Source organism: Monodelphis domestica, chromosome 3 (assembly GCF_027887165.1).
Source record: "Monodelphis domestica isolate mMonDom1 chromosome 3, mMonDom1.pri, whole genome shotgun sequence".
In the NCBI taxonomy this organism is placed as follows: domain Eukaryota; kingdom Metazoa; phylum Chordata; class Mammalia; order Didelphimorphia; family Didelphidae; genus Monodelphis; species Monodelphis domestica.
The window spans coordinates 440,046,231-440,063,786 of record NC_077229.1 but is presented as its reverse complement, the minus strand read 5'-3'; the positions used below and the strand labels follow the sequence as shown (position 1 = coordinate 440,063,786).

At 39.9% G+C, this 17,556-nt stretch overlaps 1 protein-coding gene across 1 annotated transcript in view; it reads left to right on the top strand.

Annotated features, from left to right (window-relative positions):
• The window catches only part of SLC45A2 (solute carrier family 45 member 2), a 53,657-nt gene extending 36,987 nt beyond the window's left edge, over nt 1-16,670 (top strand). The window contains exons 6-7 of the mRNA XM_007487494.2: nt 5,734-5,939; nt 16,418-16,670. Of these exons, the coding sequence (XP_007487556.1) occupies nt 5,734-5,939; nt 16,418-16,639 (428 nt within the window). The 3' untranslated portion in view covers nt 16,640-16,670. The remainder of the gene's footprint in view (nt 1-5,733; nt 5,940-16,417) is intronic.
• The last annotated feature ends 886 nt before the right edge of the window (nt 16,671-17,556 follow it).

Below are 17,556 nucleotides of genomic sequence, written 5' to 3'. Positions count from 1 at the left end.
TCACCTTTGCAAAGAAAGGAGTTCTTATTATTCCTCAGTCATTTTCAGCCATGTACAATTCTTCTTGATCCCATTTGGGGTTTTCTTGCCAGAGATACTAAAGTAGTTTGCTATTTCCTTCTCTGGCTCATCTTACAAATGAAGAAACTAAGGCAAATCAATGGCTTGCCCCAGATCATAGAGCTATTAAGTATCTGAGATTGGATTTGAAATCAGATATTCCTGACTCAAGCTCTGGTGCTCCATTCACTGCACTGCACTGCCCAAAGAAAAGATGGGTTACCTCCCATCTTTGTGTTAATTACTGGACCTCAAAAATCATTCCATATTCCTCTGGTCAGTGAGGAATTTGTCTTTTTGATCAGAGTTATCCTGGTTAATGTTAATCCCCCAAAAGAGATTCTGCTTGTTTATAAAATGGGAACTTGTGATTCAGCCATCATCTCTCTTAAGTGTTTTCATAATAGATTAAGTAATGACTCTTCATGAACTTGAATGGAGATTTTCCATAGATTTTGCTTCCTGGTCCTAGCCTGTTCACTATTTTTAATGAGTTGAATGAAGACATATTAAGCATTTCTAGATGACACAGACCTAGAGGGCTTATTGATATCATGGACCCAAGAGAGAGCATGGTAGCAGCAAAGAGCATTGGACTAGGTTTCAGAATCAAGAGCTCAATTCCTGGCTTGAATATACATTAGTTTCATGACCATGGAAGATCACTTAAGAATCAGAATTCCAAAAATGGAATAAGCTTCCCATATCGCTGAGTCCAAACTGTACCTGAGCAAGAATCCTCTCTATGATATATAGTATAAATGGTCCCTTAGTCACAGCTTGTAGGTCAAATGTCCACTTTGGGACCCTTCACATTATTTGGTTATTGATTATTTATGTTATCTTTATTTAGGTTTTTCTTACATAAAGTCCAATTATTCTTATTGTAATATTCATCTGCTATTCACAGTCCTTTCCTTTAGGAGCAAACAGAACAAGTTTAATCTCTTTTATAAGATAGCCCTTTGAATACTGAAGGCAATCATCATTCCCTTCCCCATCCTCCAACTCCCATCCAAGTCTTTTCTTCTTCAGGCAAAACATTTGCAACTGATCCTTTTCTGACATACTCAAGGTCCTCCTCCATCCACTCAGCTCTTGGAACACCTTCATTTGCACTTGTATTTCATTTTTATTGTTTTGCAACTCTGATTCTTTAAGAAGGGTTAGGCTGAAGTTTATTTTTGCTTTTGCTTAACTTTTTTTACATAAGGAATATGGATTCATAAGATTTTCAGAGATAGAAGGTGGGGGATGCACATTTAAAATTCTTAAGAAAATAGACTGAAGCATCCTCATGTATTGGAAGTCCTTTTCTATTCAGATAATTCTTCAATTTTATGATTCTGACTCAGTGAAATATTTGAAGGGCTTTTGAATAAATGAAATAGTAATTAGACTTGTTCTGCTTGGCTCCAGAGGTCAGAACTAGGAAAATTAGGAAATCGTTTTAGATAGGCAAGTTTAAGCTCATTCTAAGAAGAATCTTCCTAATGATTAAAACTATCTCAAAGCAGAATAGACTGACTCTTGTGGTGGTAGGTTTTTTCTCGCAATAGGTTGTAAGTTCATAGATTTGGAGCTGGGAGACCATCTCATTTTACAGATGAGGAGTTTGAGGCCCAGACAGACCCCAGGGTCTCATAGCCTAGTAAGTGTCTGGCTTATTCCAATATAGATCTTCCAGACTTCAGAACCAGTGTTTTAACCACTGTACCCCACTCTGCTTCTCTTCAAGGGGAATTAGGATCAATACAGGACAGGTAGGTATCAAAGCAGATAGAATGCTGGTCCTAAGGTCAGAAAGATTCATCTTCATGAAATCAAATTCTGTTTCAGATGCTTTATAGTTTTGTTAGCCTGGGCAAGTTGCTTAACACTTTTTGCCTCAGTTTCCTCATCTGTAAAATGAACTGGAGAAGGAAATGGCAAACGACTTCAGTATCCTTGCCAAGAAAACCCCAAATAGGGATACAAAGAGTCAAATATGGCTGAAAATGACTGAACAAAAGGATGACCCATTGTCTTCAATGTTGCAGAGGATTTTTTGATGCTAGCAAGGTCTGGACTAGATGAGCTCTCCAGTCATCTTCTAGTTCTGTGATTTGGACACCTTGACTGTCTTCTGAAGACCATGACTATTTTAGGAGTCCCATTCACATATGACAGTTGCTATACTAATTTCAAATTCTTCTTATCTAGTCATTATTATTTGTGAAAAACAAAACTTTGCTAGCTTAGTTTAAGTTACTATATGTAACAATATTAGTTCACATTTTGATAGCTTTTTAAGGTCCACAAAGCACTTTATTTCTTCCTTTTTAAAATTTCTTCCCTCTTAGAGTCAATATTGTGTGTATTGGTTCTAAGGCAGAAGAAAAAACAAGAGCTAGGCAACAGGGGTTAAGTGACTTGACCAGGGTCACACAGTGAGGAAGCATTTGAAGCTAGATTTGAACCTAGGACCACCCATTCCTGGGCCTGACTCTTAATCTACTGAGCCAGGTAGCTGCCCCCCCCCCCAAAGTGCTTTTATTACAATCATACTATGAAGTAGGCAAAGGATCCTTATCTCCACTTTACACTGGAGGAAATCAGCTCAGAGGAATGACATGATTTGCCCAACACTTCATTGGAAGGAAGGACCAAAGCTGGGATTCAAAGATTAATTGCCTGCTTTAAGACTCGTGCTCTTTCCCTTCCCCAGAACTTGAGGGTAACATGGATACACCAGTTTACAAATACAATATAACTCATCTCACTGAGGCAGTCATGACAAGCTCTTCAAGGCTGCTCTAACTGATGGCCCGCTGCTGGTGCCTTCCCGTCCCATTATCATAATTCAGTTTTTCTTTTTAGAGATTTTTTATATTAACCTTTCACTTGTTAAACCAGAAAACACAGCCTTATTCTAGCATAGGAGCCGCTGAGGCTCAGAAAGAATAGACATCAATGACCAAGCCAGGAAGAACACTAAGAATGAATGATTCCTCTAACAGCTCAGTAGGTCTATCTAGGCCATTGTTGCTTTGGTTGTTTTTAACCCAATTGCAACTTTCACTTCACCCTTTTTTGTGCTCCCTTTTCTTGGTCTCCCTATCCAGATAAATGCTTTTCCTTAGGCAAAAAGTGATCCCAGATCTCAGATGTTTGTCATCTAACGTTGACAGGAATCAACAACAAACCCACACACACACACACACAAAATTTTTGATTAGCTTCATTCTGTTTTTCTGACCTCAAGTGAACAGCTTGGCACATGCTATGTGAAATTATGGAAGAAACACATTGGTAGTTTGTCATTTCCTAAGCCCATCAGAATGATCTGTAAGTACTGTTTGGTTGTGCGGTAGACGCCAATAGAGTTGAGAAACTAAGCATCTGGTCTCCTGGGGGAGTGGGAGCTAAGTAATTAGCTGGATGCATGTAGAAATTCTATTCTATAGAGGAATAGGAATCGTTCAAGTTCTTTATTATTCAGTGGGTGTGGGGGGCAGAGGAACAGAGAGAGACATAAATATGGAGAGAGTAAGAGAGAAAATGAGAAAGAGGGAGAGAAGAGAGAGAAAGAGAAAAGAAAGAAGGAAGAGATAGATAATGAGAGAGGTAGAGACAAAGAGAGAAAGAGAATGAGAGATAAACAAAGAGACAGAGAACGAGAGAGGCAATGAGGGTGAAGGGAGAAAGGAGTGAGATGGGCTAATAGGAAGACCTGGTCCTAGCAAAAATCAGTCTCCAGTCTGGAAAGACAAAGACTGTCAAAATCTTGACTACCAGAACTAGGGCACACCCTCTTGGAGCTCAAAAAAATTATTTTATGACTCAATAAAGTAGTATTTCATTAGAGGCAGCAGAGTACAATGCATAGAGACCTGGTCTGAAAGTCAGAAATCATGGGTTCATCCTATCTTAGGCATCAGCATTAGGTCCTTAATCAACTGACTTTCCCCTCTGAATTTTGTTTCATCAGTAGAGATCACAAGAATACAGACATTGGTTTTCAAACAAGACTTTTGTGAGGAAACTGCTGTACAAATCTTAAAAATAGAAATATGAGCCTTTCTAGAGGTCCAGTCTTTATTTCTTTCTCTAAATAATAATAGCATTCATACAGAGATTGAAGGTTTGTGATGCATTTTTTACAAATATCTCATTTGATCCACATGACACCCCTGAGAGGTTGGTGCTATTATTATTCCCATTTTACAGATGATAAAGTTAAGAGACTTACTCGATCATATAGTTGGTAAGTGACTGAGAGAAGAATTGAGTGCAATTCTTCCAGATTCCAAAGCCCAAACTTCCCATTTTCTCCATCATAGTAGCTGCCTCTCAAAAATGAGATAATTCAGGCCCTGCCTCCTCCATTGCAACAGTACTCTTCTCTGGAAGGAAAAAAGTTTTGTGAATAAAATGGTTCAATTTGGCTATTCAAATATAAAGTCAACAAACATTTAATAAGCATTTACCATTCTAGAGTATCATGTTAGATGTAACAGATATAAAGTTTAAATCCTCTGCTCTCATGGGGATTGTAGTCTAGTCTAAGGATATGAAAAATATTCAGATATATATGCAAAATTATTGTCTTTCAGTCATGTCCAACTCTTTCTGACCCCATTTGGGGTTTTCTTAATAGAGATACTGGAGTGGTTTGCCTCATTCTCTAGTTCATTTTATATATGAAGAAACTGAGGCAAAAGGGTTAAGTGACTGCTCCAGGGTCACAGAGCTAGTAAGTATATGAGACTTGATTTAAACTCAGAATCTCTTGACTCTAAGCCTTCTGCCTTAGCCACAGAACCACAAAATTGCCTTAATATGCAAAATAATAGCTTATAATTTCATGCAGGAATTTGTTACAAGTTTTTTTTCTTTCTTTCTATGTTTTTTTTTAATTGGGAGGCCAGAAGGGGAGAGGAGCCAGAAATTGTGATGAAGAAAAAGATCATTGAAACATTTTTAAAATGCACAGAACAGGAGGTTCAGTAGGAAGCTCAGATAATCAGGATAGTTTTGAAAGTGACAGGAGGAATTGTGTACTTTTCAAAAAGCAATTTAAAACTCAGAATTAATAAATGAAAACTTAAAAAAATAAGATCCAGCAAAGTACTATGTGAGATCCAAGGGAAACCTCTACCCATTGTTCATACCTCATTTAGTCACCAGCTCTTCCCTTCACTTGTGTGGTGAGCAGTTCTATGAAAGCTTGCTGACTTGTACCAGCTATGAAGCTGTGGTGCAGTCTTCCCCACATCACCTGTAAGGTGGAGCTGACTAGGCAGGGATTTCTGGGGAAAAAAAACTGGTCCAATTCCACCATAATTGTGAGGGCCAAGTTTTTGCTCCAGTTTTCCTAGTTCCCCCTTCTTCCCTGTCCCAGTGGCCCTGACTTGCCCTTTGCTTTTCAGCTGCTTGAAAGCTTGTGTCTAGCCCTTGCAGACCCAGCCTTGCAAATAAATTGCAAACTCTTCTCTAGAGAAGAAAGGGTTGAAAACAGAGTTTCAAAGCTGCCTGCTTTCAAGCCAAGATAAAGCTGAGCTTTGATTCCTGACCAGATATCAAAGAGAATCTCCTCTAAAGTGAATCTGAAACATCAAAAATTAGCTGAAATAATTTACTATTTGCAGGCCAGGCCAGTGACAATTTTCCCCTTCTTTCTTCTTTTCACAGATTTTCAGAAAGTTCTATTATCCTATGTGGGATTAAAAGGTCTTTACATTATGGGGTATCTACTCTTTGGCTTGGGAACTGGATTTATTGGATTGTTTCCCAATGTGTATTCCACTCTGGTCCTGTGTGCCCTCTTTGGCGTGATGTCTAGTACTCTGTACACTGTGCCTTTCAACCTTATGGCTGAATATCATCATGAGGATGAGGTGAGTCTCTGACTCTTAGCTCCTGAGGAGTCCAGGGAAAGGAAAATATTTCATAAGCCCTAGAAGGTGGGAGGGGCTGCATGAAAAAGCCAGAGGAAATTCTTCCAAATTCCTTTTATGACATAAATATGGTGCTGATCCCTAAACCAGGAAGAGCAAAAACAGAAAGAAAACTGGAGACGGATCTCACTAATGAATATTGATGCAAAAATTTTAAGTAAAATACTAGCAAGGGGATTATAGCAAAATATCACAAGGATCATACATCAGGAGCAAATAAGTTTCAGACTAATAATATAGGGATGCTGCAATGTTAGAAAAGGCCAGGGGGCAGCTGGGTAGCTAAGTGGATTGAGAGCCAGGCCTAGAGATGGGAGGTTCTAGGTTCAAATCTGGCCTCACACACTTCCCAGCTGTGTGACCCTGGGTAAGTCACTTAACCCCATTGCCTAGCCCTTACTGCTCTTCTGCCTTAGAAACAATACATAGTATTGATTCCAAGATGGAAGGTAAGGGTTTAAAAAAAAGCAAGAAAAGAAAGGGCCAAAGGCATGACTGAATCCCAATGACTATAGTGGCTCAGGTTCCCAACCCAGATGTCCAGCAATGGTGAGAATCATTATTTTATAATAGCTTGTGACCTCTATTTCTATGAGCAACAGGTCACATTTGAATAGTGCTTTCTACAAAACATTGGCTATTATGCAACCTTGTTAGGCTTCACAACAGCCCTTGAGTTAGATAATTCCAATTATCCTCATACAGACAATTCTGTATTCTTCCAAACTAGAAGATGAAAGTGAGGACTCAGAGCTCATAGAATTATTAGAGACGTCAGAGGTCATCTACTCCAACTTATACCTGAGAAAGAATTCCCATTACACCTCTTCAAAAAGTAGGCAGCCACGCTTTTCCTAAAGATCTCCAATAAACAGGAATCTCCATGACCTCCATAGTTGGCTCATTATGCTTTGAATAGCACTAATTAACTGTTAGGAAGTTTTTCCTTATGTTAAGCCCAAATTAGTCTCTTTGAAACTTGCACAAATTGCTTGTAATTCAAGGGCCAAACAGAACAAATCCAATTCCTCTTCCAAATGAAAGGTTTTCTAATTTTAAAAAATGAATAGTATTTATTTACAAGTGTCTCAGCCTCTTCCTCCCCATCCTGCATCATAGAAGGCATCACCAGGGAGACACACACACACACACACACACACACACACACACACACACACACACCTTTCCTGTTTCCATTTTCTGCTCATTCTCTGAAGGCAACATTCACGATTTTTTTCAAGTACTAAATCCATAGACGTTTATTTCTCATGGTTCTACTCATTTCACTATTTGTTATCAGATTTTCTAATATTCAAAGACAGTTTACAGGTCCCTTTGAGTCTAGGTCTTCCCTTATTCATAGTTCCTTCAATGACTTCCTAAACTTCATGAAGTCAAGGTCCTTTAGCCTGTATGTCCTCCCCTCACTCTCTTGAGCTTATCAGCATGCTCTAAAACGTGGTACCCAGAACTCATTAACTCAGTATCCTAACTGAAAAGAAAAACGGATTACAGTGGGGCTATCTCTTACTCAGGGAAGCTATGCCCCTTTGAATGCAGACCAAAATCACATCAGGCTGAGGTTGGTGAATCCCATGAAGTCAGGCATACTGAGTTGCAGTAGGGCTAAAACCATCTATTAAGTTCGGGGTGGGGGTAGGGGTAAGACTAGGCTCCTCAAAGAAGACCAAACCAGTCTAGGTTTGAAAATAGATTGTGTCAAAGTTTCTGTGCCAATGGACAGTGGAAGCAGGACAGTGAGAGGCTTCTGAACTTCTAACCTGAATGAGAAGGAGAGGCTCAGTCTCTGCACAGAGTATGATAGAGTGCTAGACCTGGAATTATAAAGACCTGAGTTCAAATTGAACCTCAAATACTTATTAGCTCTATGATCCTGGGAAAGTCACTTAACCCATTTCTGCCTCAATCACTTTAACTGTAAAATGGAGGTAATAACAATAGCCATCTTCCATGGTTGTTATGAGGGTTAAATATTGAATATTTGTAAAATGCTTCACCAGGGCATCTAGTTGACCCTTAGTAAATGCTGACACCCTCCCTCTGTCTTAGGAAAAAAATCACATTATCTTTGTGGCTGCCATGCCTCACTACTCACACATTTTGAACTTGTAGTAGATTCAAATATATCATCCTTTTGAAAAAAAATTTTTTTCAGAAGAGCTTTTGTCATTTTATACTTAATGAAGCTGATGCTAAATGATTTATTCTGGGTCACACAGCTTGTGAGGAATGGAAAAAAAACCTTGAACCCAATCTCCTGACACCTTATCTAGTCCTCTTTCTATAATCTCATGGTACCTGAGTACTTGTAAGCCTATAAAGGGAGACCTACTACCACTGCCACCACCACCACCACACTTTCCTCTTCCCCCTCCCTCAATAAAGGCGTATGGCATTATTTCTGAAAGCAGTGGGTTTAGAGGGAAGGGGCCCCTTGGAAAAATAAACATTAGTTAAGACCATGTCCCAAATTTAAAAATTAAGCAACTTGACACTATTAATTAAGCCTAAAATAAATCTGAATGCACTGGGTCCAAGTTCCTAGGGTATATGGACAGTCATGTTCCTTGAATGAGCTTTCCTGCCTGCCTGCCTACTTGCTTGCCCACTGTTTAGCCAGAATTAGTTAATGCTCAATTTTTAGAATTAATCACACTAATGCTTAATTTGAAAAATTGGGTTGCAGAGAATGCATTATCTGCTCTCTAGTTCCTGTGAAGGTCTGTCTCACTCACATAAAAAGTTATGACTTCCCTGGGCCCTAAAAAGTTAATTTGTCTTTGGCTGTAGCAATTGCTAGGAAAATAAAGGGTTTCATTTGGAACGTGATTTACTACACACTAAGCCCTCAAGGCTCTGATCTATTTTCCCAGGGTTGGTCCTGCAGCCTTTGGCTCTACTCTCCTGGGCAGAATTGGTGTCTGCAACAGGGTATGCCCAGGCCAACCAGAGCTGTGACCATGCCTCCCCCCCTCCCCTCCCCCCCCTGTTGGAACCTACAAGATTTATGAAAAATCTCAATTTCCTGTAATTGGGAGCAATTTCTATACTCCCTAGTGTTTGCACTGCTGAGAACGTCATTTCTTGGAGTGATGAATCAGTTCTAAGAAAACCCTAGACATGCCCATTCAAGGTATCCATTCCATGCCACAAGAAGTTGCCAATAATGCTAATAACTGACATTAAGATAGCTACTCTAAAGTTTGCTTCATATACTTTAAGACAATTGCTGATGTGATCCATAACTGGGACTGTGAAGTTAGAAATAGAGGTATCATATTGTATTACATTTACAGATGAGGAAACTGAGGGTGACAAAGGTTAAATGACTTGCCTAGGGTTATACAGTTTGAGGAAGAACTCAATCCTCTTCCCCCCAGTTGTGAATGCCTCCCCACAAATTACTTTAGCTTTATTTTGTATCCACTCCTTGAGGTGAGGGGCTGTTTTTATGTTTGTCTGTGTATCCCCATGTCCTAAAATAGTGAATGGCACATAGAAGTCACTGAATGAATTCTTCTTGAATGAAATAATGTCTAGAGCAATGTTCCTAGAGCCAGTAAGATCTGAGTTCATAAAATCACGGATCTAGAGTTGAAAGGCAACTTAAGAAGATCCCTAGTCCTACCCCCTCATTTTATTTTTGGGAAAACTGAGGCCCAACAAGGTTATGTGACTTGCCCAAGGTCATCTAGGTACCAAGTGCAGAGCTAGGATTCAAACCTATGGTTGGGACTAGATGGCCTTAGAAGTCTCTCCCAGCTCTGGACCTAGGATCCTCTGAAACCAGGTATTCCTGCCTTCTGAAACAAGATGCTATCTACTTCAATTAAATCCATAAAGTCATACATTTAGAAGTGGAAGGGATCTTAGAAGTGATGGAGTCCAACTCCCTTATTTTACAGTTCTGGAAAAAGAGGTAGCTAGAGGTTGTAACTTGCCCAAGGTCACATTAATTTGAAGCAAAACTCAAACCCGAGTCTTCTTGACATGAGGACTAGTTTCCTATTCTGCCTCTATTGAATTGAGTTCAATTACATAGTAAAAAAAAAAACAAAACAAAACATTTATTAAGTATCTACTGTGTGCCAAACTCTGGGGATAGAAAGAAAAATACATGTAAATGAAAGGCTCTGTCCTTAATTATATTCCATTACTGGGAAAAACATGAAAAGAGATGAGTAAATGCAAAATGATGTAAATATTATAGGTGAGTATGTATATGTAATAAAAGTAGGTCAGATAAGAAGACTAGCATTCATATAGCACTTACTACGGCTCAGCATTTTACAATGCTCATCTCACTTGATCCACAAAAGAGCCCTGAAAGGTAGGTGCTTTGATTATCTCCATCTTACAGCTGAGGAAACCAAGGCAAACAGAGATGAAATGCCTTGCCTAGGATCACACAGCTAATCTCAGGTCTTCCTGGCTCCAGCCCCAGCGCTCTACCTACTGCATCATCTAGCTTTCTCCCTTCAAGTAAGGGGCAGCACTTGGTCTGTCTTGAGAACTAGTATAGTCTCTATCAGGGTTCAAAGAGTTAGTTTCTATTTGTTGTTTAGTCATTTGTCAATTGTGTCTCACTCTTCGTGATCCCATTTGGGATTTTCTGGGCAGAGATACTTAAGTGGTTGGCTGTTTCCTTCTCCAGCCCATTTTCCAGATGAGGAAACTGAAGCAAACAGGGCTAATTGACTTGCCCAGGGAAGATGTATTGGGGGTGGTGGTGGACTAGACTGTGCAACCCAGGTGTCACCAGGACCACCAATGGATGGGGAAAATAAGTAACCTGAAGCAGTTAGAATTGGAGGAACTTTTATCTGCCAACGGGAATTGCACTTTTAATGATTAAATGTTCATTGGCATTAACTCTTCCCAGCTTTGCCAGGAGAACACTTTTTTCCTAACAGTGATCTTTGCAGGGGAACTCCAGACAAAGTGTTTCAGTCTGCAAGATGGAGAAGGGAAGGTGGCGGGGAGATTAGGCCACTTACTCCATCTATCCATTTAGCAGTTCAGCCTGTCAGCCCCTCTCCAAAATATACACGTATAACATTCACTGAGGCACTGTGGACTCAGCCTTCCAAACAGGAAGATGTATTAAAAACCCTATGCAAGTCACTCAGTCTCTGTGCCCCTATACATTGCAGAATAGTTGTGAATCTGCGTTGATGAAGGAGTTGTCTCCCCAGGAGGATTTTACACAGATGAAGTCCTGGGTCTAAACAAGAGGAAACACAAACTTATACATAGGTGGGTAGAGGGAGAGACCATTTATTAGGACCTTACTACATGAGACAGTGTTCTAAGCACTCATGATACAAATAGAAGAAAACGAGACAGACCCTACCCTGTTCTAATAGAGGAAGGCAATACAAAGGGCAGCTAGGTGACATGGTAGATAGGGCTCCAGGTCTGGGGTCAGGAAGACTTGAGTTCAAATCTAGCCCTCGATACTTGCTAGTCAAGTGACACTGGGCAAGTCAATTAACCCTGTTTGCTTCAGTTTTCTCTGAGTCAGAGAAGGAAATGGAAAATCACTCTAGCATTTTTGCCAAGAAAACTCAAAAGGGGTTAGGAAGAGTAGGATATGACTGAACAACAAACACCACTAATACCAAGGGAGAGTGTAAAATGCTGTGGTGAAGGTGGCAAGGCAAAAGCACCCTAGGTGAGAGGTCTAAAGTGGGCAGAGGTCACAGATGATGGTCAGGTACTGATGGCATGGTGTGGAGATGTCTGCCTTCTGGGCAAGTACATATTGACTCTTTTCCCTCCTCCACTGCAGCTTACATCTACCTCCACTCTCTCTTCCAAGGTCAACATTTGGTAAAATTCAAAGAAGAAATTCAGATGTCATTCCTGTGACAAATCCAGGAGTGCTGGCTCCCTGTTTTAGGAACAGTGCCACATGAGAAAGCCATCTCCTCATTAACCCAACGGTCAGGCACCGATAAATTAAAACAATCGGGCCCCACTTATATTTCAAGTTGAAGAAAGACTTAGTGGAGCCAAAGAATGTGATGACACAAGAGAGGAAAAAGTCTGAATTGGTTAACTGTTCCTTCTTCTGAGATCAAAATTCAATCATATTCTAAAGTAGGCTTGCTCCCATCATTAAGGAGATTGTCTCTTCTGCTTGATTTGTCTGATTTTGATAGTAACAAAGTGAATTTTATCTTGAACTGTCTGCAGCCCAGGGCAGGATAATGAGGCAGCTGCATCCAGTTGGTCACATCTGGTGAAATCCTCCAGTATATTACTCGGCACCACAAATCCATAATAACAAGCATTGTAGCTCAACAAAAGAGTGATGCCTTCTGTAGAACTAATCATTTAGAGCTCTGAAGTATCAACTTACTCTGCAAAAGGGTCAACTGTTGGAGGCCAAACTCCTAAAGGAAAATTTCCCCCATCCAAATGTTAATATCACCTCATCTATATTTCTGTTTAAAAATGTAACTCCTGGAATCACGAAAACGGCCCTTGCCTTCCAGTATTGGCAAGAGAATTCAGAGATGGTTTAAAGAACAAAGTATCATCCCCCATCTTTTTTGTAGAACACTTACCATCTATCTTAAAATGGATACTAAGAATCAGTTCCAAGGCAGAAGAGTGATAAGTGCTAGGCACCTAGGGTTCAGTGACATCCCCAGATTCCCAGAGTTAGGATGGGTCTGGGCCTGAATTTGATCATTTCCCCATCCTCGAGATAGAAATGCAGAGATTATTCCCTTTTCTTCTACTCCTTCTCTCTCCCCAGATATGCTCCTCCTTCTCCACAAGTTGAGGTTGTTTTTCAGGGGTTAGGATATGCTCTGAAAGTCACAATTAGATCAATGGAAGATGCATAATCAACTCTGTTGAAAGTAAAAGTGCTGCAGCAGTTAGGTGATTCAGTGGATAGAAAGCCAGGTCTGAGATGGGAGGTCCTAGGTTCAAATGTGACCTCAGATACTTTCAAGCTGTGTGACCCTGGGCAAGTCACTTAATCCTCATTACCTAGCCCTTACCTCTCTTTTACCTTGGAACCAATACTTAATATAGATTCTAAGAAGGTAAGGGTTTAAAAAAAAAGAAAGTAAGAGTACTTAGCTATTCCCTATACTTAGTCAAATATTCTCAGCAAGCCATCAGAAAAGGAATTATACTACTTACCCTCATCAAAGCCTTTTGAGATATATTGAAAAATGTGTTGTTGTTTGATAATTTTTTAGTCATGTTTGAGTCTTTGGAGTTTTCTTGGCAAATATACTGGAGTGGTTTGCCATTTTCTTCTCCAACTCATTTGACAGATGAGGAAATTGGGACAAACAGGGTTAAGTGACTTGCCCAGGAACACGCAGTTAGGAAATGTTTGAAGCTGGATTTGAATTCATGAAGATGAGTCTTCCTGATTCTAAGCCCAAGGCTCTATCTATTGAGTCACCTAGCTGTCCTAATTGGGGAATTTAGTTGCTACATAAAATGGCACGGAATGGTGTAATAAAGAACATTACATTACGTGACTTTGGGAAAGTCTCCAAGAGCCTCTGTAACTCTCAATATGCTTTCTTTAATATAGGGGTATCTTCTCTACCTATCTAATGGGGTTTTTTGTGAGGAAAACATAATAAAATACACATGAAAGTGCCTTGTCAAAAATAAGCACTATACAAATATAAGGGATGATGATGATGATGATGATTATCCCTGAGAAGACCTTGAAGCTAATGACCTAAAAAAAGTCAGCTTGGAAAAAAAGAGCAAACAGGGTTTCAGGCTATCACAAAGAATAAATTGGTCTGGCCAGATAATTTTTTTTAATTGTTTATTTTATTTGGTCATTTCCCAAGGTTTTTCATTAGAAACAAAGATCACCTTTTTCCCCCCTCCCCTCTCCCCCCACCCCTTCCACTGGCAATACGCAATTCCTCTGAGTATCACATGCTCCCTCAACCCCAGCCCATTTCCAGGCTATTGGTTTCCATAGTAGGGTCTTCATTCAGAGTCTCTCCTCCTTCATATCCCCTCCACCCCTGTAGTCCAGCTGTTGTCCTTCCTCCCTGTTTTTACTCCCACTGGTTGTCCTCTGCTTGTGGGTAGTGTTTTTTTTTTCTCCTTGATCCTTGCAGGTTGTTTAGGGACATTGCATTGAGACTAATGGAGAAGTCTATTACTTTCAATTGTACCACAGTGTATCAGTCTCTGTGCACAATGTTTTCCTGGTTCTGCTCCTTTCGCTCTGCATCACTTCCTGGAGGTTGTTCCAGTCTCCATGGAATTCCTCCACTTCATTATTCCTTTGAGCACAATAGTATTCCATCACCAACATATACCACAATTTGTTCAGCCATTCCCCAATTGAAGGGCATCCCCTCATTTTCTGATTTTTTGCCACTACAAAGTGTGCAGCTATGAATATTCTTGTACAAGTCTTTTTACTTATTGTCTCTTTGGGGTACAAACCCAGCAGTGTTATGGCTGGATCAAAGGGCAGACAGTCTTTTATCGCCCTTTGGGCATAGTTCCAAATTGCCCTCCAGAATGGTTGGATCATTTCACAACTCTACCAGCAATGAATTAATATCCCTACTTTACCACATCCCCTCCAGCATTCACTGCTTTCCTCTGCTGTCATGTTAGCCAATCTGCTAGGTGTGAGGTGATACCTCAGAGCTGTTTTGATTTGCATCTCTCTGATTATAAGAGATTTAGAACACTTTTTCATGTGCTTATTAATGGTATTGATTTCTTTGGCTGAAAACTGCCTATTCATGTCCCTTGCCCATTTATCAATTGGAGAATGGCTTGATTTTTTGTACAATTGATTTAGCTCTTTATAAATTTGAGTAATTAGACCTTTGTCATAGGTTTTTGTTATGAAGATTGTTTCCTAGTTTGTTGCTTCCCTTCTAATTTTGGTTATATTGGTTTTGTTTGTATCTTTTAAGCCCTTACCTTTCATCATACAACCAATTCTAAGTATTTGGTTCCAAGGCAGAAGAGTCTTGTTTTGTATCTTTATCTTCAGCACTTTACAACATAATATTTTTCCCCTAAGATGTCCAATACCAATTTTCATGTTAATAACTGAAAAATCTGCTCTTTGTACATTCTGAATGTAATAGCATGAACAAGTATGTGTGTTTCAGCAGATAAATATGCTAGGTTTTTAAGTAGGGAAAAAACAGGGTTGCTGTTTTGATCAGTATTATATCTAATGAAATTCTGGTATTGATAGGAAATAATTAAATTTGCAACAAATTCATGATTTAAAAAAAACAACAACAATGGGGGTTAAGTGACTTGCTCAGGGTCTCATAGTGAGTATGTCTGAGGCCAGATTCAAATCCAGGATCTCCTACTCCAGGCCTGGTTCCAGGCCCCCTAGCTATCCCTTCTCTCACTAAATATTAAAGCTTGAAATAAAAAGTTTCAGTAAATACTTGCTTTGAGATCAGGGGCTCTGAATTTGAATCTTGGCTCTGCTACCTACAACCTGAGTGTCTTCAGAGAAGCCGCTTGCCTTCTCTGGACTTTACCTGTCAAATGAAGGCATGAGAATAGATGGCTTCTAAAGTCTCTTCCAGCTAAAGATCTGTGACCCTATAGTTCTTTGGATCCCTAGTTCTAAAATCAGATACTGTGTCACTCCATCTCATTTGGTAAATCATTCTTGTGACCTCTATATCAGCTATTCCTACTCAACTGATACAGGTTTAAGGAGAAAAATCAGTGTTTATCCATGAATGATTTATTTTTGTGTTAGTATTTGGGGAGGGAAATTATAGAAAAAAATGTTCCTATATCTGCCTATGGTAAAGGGTGACCTGGGGGGGGGGGGCAGCTGGGTAGCTCAGTGGCTTGAGAATCAGGTCTAGAGACAGGAGGTCCTAGGTTCAAATCTGGCTTCAGCCACTTCCCAGCTGTGTGACCCTGGGCAAGTCACTTGACCCCCATTGCCTAGCCCTTACCCCTCTTCTGCCTTGGAACCAATACACAGTATTGATTCTAAGGCGTAAGGTTAAGAGTTAACATAAATAAATAAATAAACTGTGACCTCTCTTGGAAATGTTGATATTTTTAAAGATCTAGAACCTTAATACTATGAAAAGAATGGTACAAAGGAAAATTAATTAATAACACATTTAAATTATTTTATTATTAAAATTAATTATTAGTAAAATAACAGCAAAAATGTCAGACAGTTTGGCAGATTGGTAGGAAAAATATATTTTAATTAAAGGGATTCTTCCCAGAAGTCCTTAAATGGCACCATAAAGGCAATAACTTTTATCTCAGGAGGGTCTTGAGTATGAGAGGTCCTTCACACACACACACACACACACACACACACACACACACACACACACACAATATGATGGAGTCTTATTCTTGTCTTCTTGTTACAGAGGCAACAGGCCACAGGGATGGCCCCCAGTGGCTGCAGAGGGAGAGGAATTGACTGTGCAGCCTTGACCTGCATGGTGCAGCTGGCTCAGATCCTGGTTGGAGTAGGCCTGGGGGTCTTGGTCACCTCTGCTGAGAGTGTGGTTGTGGTGGTGATTGTGGCTTCAGCGGTGGCCCTATTTGGCTGTTGTTTTGTGGCTCTCTTTGTTAGATGTGTGGAATAGAGCAATAAAGAGAATGGAATTGGACTGGTTTAAGGAGCACTCTCATCTTTCTGGTTCTGTGTATTTTGCTGATTGGCCTAAAGAAGACTTGCATTTTCTTCTGAGGAGAACAAAAATGAAAGCAGACACAGTCCTTGCCTGTTAGGAGCTTACAAACTAGAAGGGAAAATGAGAAATGGGCATCAATGGCCTGTTCACGCATCAGTTCCCAACAGGTCTCTGGACAGCAATCTCTGTTAACTAAGGCACCACTCATTCAAGAGATAGCGTCAAAGGGCCATCTTCTGGTGCAAAAGGTAACTGCAGGTTTCCAAAGAAGGCTTATAAAAGTATGGCCCTGTTGGGAAGGAGGCACAGACTGGGCTCTTGGTAGTGAGTGTGGCTTATTGTCTCCAGAAATGGATATTTTGCTTCTGCTTTTTTGAGCTTTGTATTTTAAAGTAGAAGCTAGTTAGTCATTTTTAAAAATTAAGTTTATTCATGTTTTAGTTTCTTTAATTAGACCAATAAAAATAACATGCTTTATGGCTGAATACTGGACACGTTCACGTTGAAAAATTAAAATTCCATGTGTTCACAGTGAAATTTGCCATATTGGTTTTTCAGCAGCTCTGCCCTGCCACCAGACAAAATTCTTGTAGAAGACCCAAACCCAGATACTTGGGGAACTAACTGCCTTGGTTCTTTCCCCTCATTGAGTCTAGGAACATTTCAGCAAGGCCTCATTCCCTTTCTTTCTTCTTTCAGGTTGGAGAGATATTTGAGGCATTTTATTTCATTGCTTGGAGGGATGTTTTCCCTTCTTAAATTGTCTGGTGGGTTTTTGCCAGCTAAAAAATCTTTGGGTCCTTTCTTTCCTATTTCAAGGTCAAGAGATGAATTTAGTCTTTGGCTAAGAAGAGTCTGAGCCTCAAAAA